A 9,518-nucleotide genomic window follows, 5' to 3' on the forward strand; every position below is an offset into this window, starting at 1 on the left:
TTAATTTAAATAATTATCTATGCCATATGCCTAATTGCTTTACATATATTTCCTTTTCGGACGGATTTTACAATTCCCATAAACTAAAGTCTCCACACGTAGTTGACTAACATACCCCTTGTCAACAAAGTAAAGCCGTTGTTAAAACAAACAACAAAATATACCTCAAAACTAATTACAAAATTAACAGCTTTCATATCCAGATTAATTCTGATCAATAGCAGAGATGATTAATACCATTTTTGAAATATAAAATCAAAAAATATTTTAATTTTAATATTTAGAAAAAAAAACTATATCATCCCCCATGGAATGATCAAACCACCTGAATTTTATGGTTTTACCAAAAGTTAATTCTTTAACCCACTAAAGGAAAAACATCACATAGTTTACCCTTTTTTTTTTTTTTGGCAAAATCAAATAATTACCCCAAATGGTAAATGAGATAACTATTACATCCGATAGATTCGGCACAGACTCGTATGGTAAACAAGAAACGACATCGTCAAGAGCATTTCAAGTAAAACAAAATTCTGCCCCCTCCTCCTTCTACTCCTTCCGGTCCAAACCCAGAAAGGTCAAAAATATCAACACCCCAGCCGAAAAGAATCATAATTTTTCCCGTCAGAAATGGTGGGCTTTCACTTTTCATACATCATCACATCATAAAACCGTTGCGCAATTAACATCAATCTTCGCGTCTTCCGTTCAAACACTCTAAAACTCTTACCCTCGTCGTTAACCCCGCTCTGATTCTCAGCCCCTCCTCCGATCTGAGAACCAAAGCCCGACGACGTTGGACGGCGAGATCAAAGGTCATTAGCTCCCCCCCCCCCCAATCTCATCTCAGCCGTCCATCTCTACTTCTCCACCACAGCACTACCTCTCTCCATCTCCGCCGGCGAGTCACAGAACTGGATGGAAAGTTCTAGAACGGCTCAATTCGCGTGAAGCAAACTCTGTTCCGATTCGAGTTCGTCAAGACGGAGTTCGCAAAGCCACGTGGCGCGATGAGGGGGGGCTGGATGAACCGGCGAGGGGTTCAGAGGTTCCGGCAGGCGCTGATCTCGACCGTCGGATCGGTGAAGATTAAGCTCGTGCTCGGATTCTGCATCGGCTTTACTCTCATCGCTCTCGCCGGCCGCGCTTCGGAGTTTATGGGATGGACGAGTCACACTGCTTCGCTGGAACGGTTCTCCGGTTCGAGGTGAGTGAAGTTAGTCGCGGAGTTGCTTAATTTGATTAGCAGCTATTGAATTGCGGATCACTGTTAATTGGATTCTGATTTTGGTAATAAGCTCGGTGTTTAGTGTTTAATAATTAATAGTTTGTGAATTTGATTACTGTTAGTTGGATTTCTATATTTAGCAAATGAGCTCTTAATTGATTTTCAAACTCTATCGAAAAGCTAAATTAAGAAAATTTAATCATCAAAATCTTGAATTTTCGCTAGATCTTATTGGTGAAATGGTGGGAAATAAATTTTTGAATCTTCTTATTTTGGAGTCTACTACTTTCCACTTTGATAAAATAGAAAAAGAAAAAGAATTTGGTTCAAATTTTCCATATGAGATAATTGCAGGAGTAAGTTGGATGGAACATTTTTAGAAATAAAAACAAAAATTCAACATATCAGAGTTAGACTTCACCGAAAAGGGAGTATGGACTCCCGCGATGTTTTTTCACGTATAAATTGCTGGACAACATGAGTTTTAAGTCAATTATATATAGTACTAGAGATATCAGTTCTTATGAAATTCATGCTGTAATCTGCAATTTGTACACAGGAAAGGATATGCTATTGTAATGAACACATGGAAGAGATATGATCTTTTGAAGCAGTCTATTTCTCACTATTCCAGATGTCCACGGCTTGATTCGATACATATTGTGTGGAGTGAGCCAAGTCCTCCATCAGATTCTCTGAAAAAATTTCTAAACCACATTATAGAGTTGAACACTAGAGATGGACGACAAGTTAAATTGAAATTCGATATCAATAAGGAAGACAGTTTGAACAACAGATTTAAAGAAATTCCAGATTTGGAAACGGATGCTGTCTTCTCTATTGATGATGATGTCATATTCCCTTGCTCTTCTGTAGAATTTGCTTTTGATGTTTGGCAAAGTGCATCAGATACTATGGTTGGCTTTGTGCCTCGTATGCACTGGGTTGATCCCACGGTATGCCTCAATCTGTCATATATTTCCTTTTGCTGCAATTTTAATTTCTGAGTTTTTCTACCCCCAGTAGAGACAGTGATGAACTCGTTATTTCTGTTAATTGTTTTCTACTTGTATAGGCTAGACAACCTTTATATTAATGACCATTAGCATTTACTCAAGAAAGCCATTTCTTTTCATGATGTTGAAAACTCTTGATGGAAAACTTGGTCAACCATCTGACCTATTTATGTGTGCAGAATGGTCATATGGATCATTACATATATGGTGGATGGTGGTCGGTTTGGTGGACTGGTACATACAGTATGGTACTCTCTAAGGCAGCCTTCTTCCACAAAAAGTACCTAAGACTCTACACAAATGAAATGCCAGCATCAATCAAAGACTTTATAACCAAGAACAGGTTTCTCATTTGTTGCTTAAGTTTTCTTATGGATCTTGTATTTTCAGTTGTCTCTGCAAATGTACGTGTGTTTGTTTTAATGTACACAATTACTGAATCTTGGATTGAATTTCATCAGGAACTGTGAAGACATTGCAATGTCTTTTCTTGTAGCAAATGTGACTGGTGCTCCCCCTATATGGGTTAAAGGTAATCCTATATCCTATAAATTACATAGTTTTAAGTTTGATTCCTTGCATCTTCTTGTTTGCCTTTGTATTGTATGCTGTGCAATGAATGACAATTTTGGTCATTTGGTCATGTGCCTTTGTCCGTGATTCATCCTTACAATTTGGAGTGTTCAGAACTGATCATACTTGTGTGATCTTTGTGGGGCTGTGCTGATCATGACTCATCAACTTGATCCTTAATTTTCAGTTTCCAGAATCTTATTTATAGCTTCTACTTGAGCCTACTGTCCTGCTGTGTGCAACCATGTTGCTTATTACGTGTTTTGAAGTCATTTTGGTCTATACTTCGTCTTTCAAATTTTAGGTTGTGGCAGGACCACACGAATGTTGACAATTGAGGGGGACATGTCCAGTATTAGTACACACTTTAGGCTTGAATGACATTTTCTTGTTTCGTTAGATTTGAACTGCTAACTCTTTTGAGGGAATACTTATGGTTCCTAGGGTTATCACTTTTCAGACATGTCCCAAGTCCTCCATGATTAGGTCTTTAGGAAGTGGGTTTTGTTTACACTTTTTTTTTTGCCTTTCTCTTTGAACGAAAATATGTCCCCCCATCATTTGTTTGCTGGAGAATATGAGTATCCATGATTTCATTTCTATTTTTTATTTATGTATTAATTATATCTGTATGTTCTATTTTCATTCAGGTAAGATATTTGAGATTGGATCAACCGGAATCAGTAGCATGGGAGGACATACTGAAAAAAGAACCCACTGCGTTGATAGATTCGCCGCTGAGTTTGGGCGAATGCCATTGGTACCGACTTCTGTGAAAGCTGTCGACAGTCGCAACATCTGGTTTTGGTGATTTCAGAGCTTACATTGTCTTTGATCAAATTGCTGGAAGATTTTCCAGTCTCTGAGTTCTGCCTAAGCTATTCCTATAGGCTATACTCCCGCTTGTTGGTTCATGAGTTGTATAATATTGCATTCCACAATATTAGTGACAGTAGCTAATTTTGCACGCCCATAGTAGATTGATTTCTTGTATTCTTACCATGTAACACGAGGCAGTTAGATACGATTTTTCCAAGTCTCTGATTGTAGAACATATCTTGCATAAATGCCCCTTGAGGAATTTGTGTCCAGATATTTTAGTTAGAGACTCCATTTTGAATCTCTATATACTTGCCACGTTTTTGTTTTCAAATTTTAGAGGAATCTTTTTGAAGAAGTTGGTAGCAAATTGTCTAGTCTAAAAACAGTATGGTTAATATAATTTCATTGTATTTGCGACAAAGAACTATTCTCTTCGGTTAATACATACATGCCTACAGTGGTTAAAAATTCATTCTATAATTATGACATGCAGCGGTTGTATGATGATATTGAATACAGAATATAGTTGAGGTTGAAGATGTATGCAGCGGTCATTACATTTTTATTGCCTTCAAGCTTTCCATTTTTTAGCTTTCCCAAGTGTAGTCATTACAGTTTTCTTGCCTTCAAGCACTTCATTTTTTGTCATAAGTGGCATGAAGCGAACTCAAGTTCCAAGAGGATCGTAAATGATGTGAAACCTTCAAATATGACACTAAATTCCAAAATCTTTAGTGCAATACTTGCACAGCTCCTCTTCAATATAACTATGTTAAGTCTTGACCCTCTGAAGGTCGAGGGATTAGCCTTCAAGCCCAGGTTGGTTTCCAACCGCTTAATTTTGACATAAATACAAGCACACTATATTTATTTAATTTCTCCCAATATCTTTCGTCGACTATGCAGTCTTCATCAAGAGCTGCCCAAACGAAATGAATAAACCAGTCAAACTAAGTAGTTGATTCTACATTAGAGCGACGAACTAATGAATGCTTGGAAGATATATACCTGATGATCAGAGCCACGTTGAATGCAGAGGTGGGAAGAAATTGCTCATGGCAGATTTTAAAGTTGCTATTAACAAGTTACCGTCATTTATAGGCCTGATATCATATGATTTTGTTAATTAGATTCCAATAAGCTTGCAGGCCCTATATACTACTAATGCATTTTCGCTCATGACTGCAAACCTTATTCACATGTACATCCTACGATAACAAAAGGGAAATAGTTTGTGTTTTCGATGTTGTGATTGCCGTTTCATCTGGATATTGTGATTGAGGTTGCTAAAGGCATCCAAGTGTTGTGACTGATCATGATCATACATTTTGATGCTGAGTAAGTTAGGTGGTTCGGTATATGCTCCTGGGAATCGATCACAACCTTTGCAATTGCACTCTGATATTCTGCGCCACCTACGTGATCCATTTTTCCATTCCCATTCTATTACAGAAAAAAGAGAGTCAAGGAAATTGTTATGGCCAAAATGTGAGTGGTCCTTCCTGGAAGTCTTTACTCGCACTATTCAACAAGCATCATATGCATCAGCTATTAGTCATCTAGTCATATTTTGTGTTTACTTGTTTGTTAAAACCTTTTAATAGGGTCTTCTCCTAGGACTCATTTTCCTACCCACCCCTATAATCAACCAAATCAATAGTGGAACAATTCAATTAATTGAGGTAGTTATAATTCACAACTACATTCTTTAACAGCTTTTAATTAGTGCCATATTATTAGGTTGCAATGGAATAAACCCAACTAAACCCTACTCCTAAGCTACTTGATCAGTGCTGCAATAACTTTTCTAGCAAGTTAGATCGACAAACTGGTATTTTTGATATAAACTCCCAACTCTTGTTCACACACGATTGAGGAAGGTTAACATTAAGGGATGCATAGTTTAGCAAGAAGTGTTGGAGCATTCATTCCGGTTTAAGGGACCTTGTCTTAGTTTACTTCTTCAATACAAGTCCAGCAGATGAACAAATGAACAATAGTAGACCTCTGAATAAGTCTCTGATAAGCACAAAAGACTTTTGTAGCATTACTGGCTTACAATCAACAATATTCCAACTTTATGGTTTGAATCCATGGATGCTAATCACATGTTCTTCATGAGCCAATTAATTAAGGTAGGTGAAAGGATTTATGATGACTTTGACAAATAAACCATTGAAGCCATATGTTGGTGAAAAAGCAGAGTTAACCTTTCGTTCTGAATGCACAAGGATGTGTTCAAACTCGAATCGAAAAGCTCAATGTCAAACTGATTTCTTATTATGATCAAACTGGAGTACAAAATTGGATAAGAAATTCTGCAATAACTGAGGTTACAAAACTGAGTTATCTAATTTTGCAATCAATCTGGTCTCAAATGAGGACAGAGATTGTTATTTCCTTGGTGGAATTACTTTGGTATAGATAACTAATCTAATTAGTGCAGTAACTCATTAGTAGATTATGTAAGAGAAATAAAGCATCCAGGAACACATACAGCCCTGTATCTTTATTTAGCTAATTACAAAACTTTATCATAGGATTCGAGAGGGTAGCAAGTGTCAGTGCCCCCGGTGTGCCAAAGGAAACGGGCATACCTGGAGGCGTAATAGGGGCTCGAGGGCTCAGCTGACACTGCTTGCAGGTATCTCTCTTCCGCACCCCAAATGTCGTTCCTTACATACCACAAGAAGTCTGCATATAGGCTCAAAGCCTCGGCATCAGGTTTCTCAGCTTGCACTGCTCGCCTAAAGCACTCCTCCGCCCTGCATACATCAACATAAATCATACAAATTACTTCAGTCATAACTCGGGCATAAATTGAGATATTAACACCTAGTCAGTCATAAATTGAAAAACCATCTTCATGATAGATAATACAAAGATGAAGTTTGTTGGGAACTTGAACTTCCTGGACCCATGTAAATTAGAGCAGCAAGATCCATAAGGATTTCATACCCAACCCCACCATATTATACATATCTTCAAAGAAGACAACATGCAGCAAAACACAAACATCCAATCCTACATTGCCCTTATGCCAGGGCAATGCAGGCCTCATAAAAACAGAACCAAATTTATATATCCATCAGTTCCTTCTTGGTCCAACCTAACAAATTAAGGATTTGTATGCACAGACATTAAGAGTCGAAGACACATAGTATGCATATTTCACTTTCACCTAAATGGTGTTTTCCTCAGAATCAAGCTAAGTTCAGACAAGCAAGCAAGCAACAATACAAGTAAAAGCAACTAGTAAGTTGAAACAGATAATTTGGTAATTCACCTGTCGTGATCATGAGCCACGAGGTAGAGGAATTTTGCATAGTTTGACAGTAGCAGTGTATTATCGGGCTCCTGAGCTAAGCCCATCTGGTACAAAATATCTGTCTTAAAGTAGCAGTCATAATCATCTGCTTCGAGATTCACAGTTACAGGTGACACAAATTGTTGCACGGTTTCATAATCAAGATCCTCGGTCCTCAATTCTGCCTGCATATTAGAAGCTTCTTCCAGCACTGATTTCCACAAATTCAACTCCTCATCATCCAACGACGAAACACCAAATATCTCTTCAGTTGGAAACTTGATCAACCTAAGGCCAGTCCCATCCTTGTTCTCACTTTCACTGGGGCTCACTTTGTCCGGCTCACATTCATCCTCCCCGTCCCAGTACACGCAGGGTCGTTCCAGCGGTTCATACAGAAACAGACCCAAAGTCTCAGCCACATCAGGCATAGGAGTGGTATCTGGAATAACAGCATTCTTACCATTCATTGAATAAACCGTGAAATTCGCCAACAAGATCATCACATACACCATGAGAGTCGGTGACCTTGAAAAGACCTGCTGAAACAACCACACAAATGAAAAGTTCATTTCTCTCTGCACCTTGGATATAATTTCCTTAAAGTCTTCACAGTACAGACATCCCCCTATACTTAAAGCATAGCTGTGAAGCTCATGGATGATAAACACCATGGACGAGAAGGCCTTGTTCAAAGAGCTAAAAGCAGTGTACTCCCCTACTTCTCTGGAACTCTCTTCCCATTGTTGATGCTTCTTCTTCAACAACCTAAGGGACAATGGAAACTCGAGGCTGTTTGCCTTTCGTGCAATGTCTGCTAGAACAATTTCACTCCTCTCTGGCCAGTCTGGTGGCTCAGGATTAATCCCAAGCAGAGATGGCTCTAAAGCATTAAGCTTGAACCTCGAAAATTGCATTGAAAAACCACTGTCTCTCCTCTTTTTCCCTCCGGGGTACCTAGACCTCGAAACTTTTGACATGACCCAAGATGTATCCTCCTCTTCATTTTCGTCGTTATCACTACAAATTTCCAACTTCTGAGCCAATTCCTCCATCTGTTCCGACATTTCATCATAGGAGAAATCCTCAAAACTAGCTCTACAAGTTTGCTTCAAGCTACAACCTTTTAACTTACTCGACCCTGGAAACACCAAACTATGAACTAACCCATGCCCCAAACCTCCATTGCTTCCACTAGGCTTTGCCAAGGAAGACAAAGAAATCGAAAACGATGGCTTCGAACTAGAAGAAGCACAATAAACTGAACGAGAAACTGGAATCTGTATGCTTTGCCAAGTCCCAGAAGCAACAATCCCCGATCCCATGATTGCTCAACACAGAGAAATCGATAATTACCACAAATAAATACTACCCAGATTCACAACAAGACCGAAAAATGAAGAAAAGTTTGCAATAGAGAAAAAGTGGGTTACACTTTGATGAATCCCGTGCCGAAAAAAGCCTAAAAGGGTGTCGTGTAATGAGGAAGACTTCTCAATTTGGAATCGAGATTTGGATCCACCACCAAAAAGTCTCTAACTTGGCTCTAGGGGTCGTTTTCTCTTCTTGATAAACAAGTTGGGGTCGCTTTTGCTGTCATTTAATCCATCCTGTATTGGAGAAAAGGCAAGGAAAACAACCATTTAGTCAACAATTCACAATCTCAATGATCATCTATGGAAATTTTTTCCACAAACCCACATCCTAAAACCATTGAAACAGAAGACCCTTTTTCCAAAATCGAAAAATAATTTGGTGAATTTGGAAAATACATACATACTTACATAGTAGATGATTGCATGCCAGCCCGGATGATCTTCAGCTTGGCTTGAATGGCTTCCAACCAACATTTTTGGTCACAAATTCCTCTAACATGGAGGATGAGACTTCAGTTGCAGATTGGAGCTGTAAATTTCTCTGTGAATTGAGAGATTCCAATGAGGAAAAATAAATAACAAATTTTTTAGAGCCTTCCTTTCTGCTAAGAAAGTCAAGAACTTAATGACCGTAGAAAGGTCGAGATTGTCGGAGTTCAGTGAATGAGAGCTAATGAGCTTTTTATTTCTTTGTTAAATTTGAACCAGCTTTTTTTGATGATTTGCTTTATATGCAAATTGAGGAGAAATTATAGATCTTTATTATGTATTTGTTTGCAATGTGGGTTAGTATACAGATGATGAGCTTAACCTGTTAAAATTTGGGACTATGTCCGAGTCACATGCCTGCAACTATAGAAGCGTCTTTGTCTCCTGATACTGGTAGCTGACAAATTTGTGATGTGGTTTTGAGTCACTCTCACACGTTGTCAATTAAAAAGATGACACTTAGTCACCATATGTTGATGACATGTGTGAGTATGCAAGTGCATGGGTTTGCGTTTTCTATTTTCAGTTCAAAGAAAAAGTAAATATTTTTTTTTAAATTTCTCCCAATATCTTTGCCGCCATTAGTGAATAGTGATCATGCACTCAATCAAATATCAATCGCCTAACGAGAACGAAAGCAGAAAGTGAGTTTTTCTTACCAAATTTCTTTGAAATAATATAGCAGAATGCCAGAATGAATGCGTAGA

General features: G+C 38.3%; 2 protein-coding genes across 4 annotated transcripts; one reads left to right on the top strand and one right to left on the bottom strand.

Annotated features, from left to right (window-relative positions):
* The first annotated feature begins 549 nt into the window (after positions 1-549).
* LOC133715785 (glycosylinositol phosphorylceramide mannosyl transferase 1) lies at positions 550-3,943 on the top strand. Its single transcript, XM_062142429.1, has 5 exons — positions 550-1,207; positions 1,788-2,184; positions 2,424-2,587; positions 2,706-2,776; positions 3,468-3,943. Exons 1-5 carry the CDS (start codon positions 1,011-1,013, stop codon positions 3,626-3,628), a joined length of 990 nt encoding a protein of 329 aa, XP_061998413.1. The 5' UTR covers positions 550-1,010; the 3' UTR covers positions 3,629-3,943.
* A 1,942-nt stretch (positions 3,944-5,885) lies between these two features.
* LOC133717101 (uncharacterized) lies at positions 5,886-9,084 on the bottom strand. 3 transcript variants are annotated; one of them, XM_062143751.1, is made up of 3 exons: positions 8,731-9,084; positions 6,926-8,556; positions 5,886-6,404 (listed from the first exon to the last, which is right to left on the bottom strand). In XM_062143751.1, exons 2-3 carry the CDS (start codon positions 8,269-8,271, stop codon positions 6,161-6,163), a joined length of 1,590 nt encoding a protein of 529 aa, XP_061999735.1. In that variant the 5' UTR covers positions 8,272-8,556; positions 8,731-9,084; the 3' UTR covers positions 5,886-6,160. The 3 variants fall into 3 exon arrangements, with proteins under 3 accessions (XP_061999735.1, XP_061999737.1, XP_061999736.1); XM_062143753.1 differs by having other exon boundaries at positions 8,727-9,084; XM_062143752.1 differs by having other exon boundaries at positions 8,723-9,084.
* Between the last annotated feature and the right edge of the window lie 434 nt (positions 9,085-9,518).

Source organism: Rosa rugosa, chromosome 6, assembly GCF_958449725.1.
Source record: "Rosa rugosa chromosome 6, drRosRugo1.1, whole genome shotgun sequence".
Classification (NCBI taxonomy): domain Eukaryota; kingdom Viridiplantae; phylum Streptophyta; class Magnoliopsida; order Rosales; family Rosaceae; genus Rosa; species Rosa rugosa.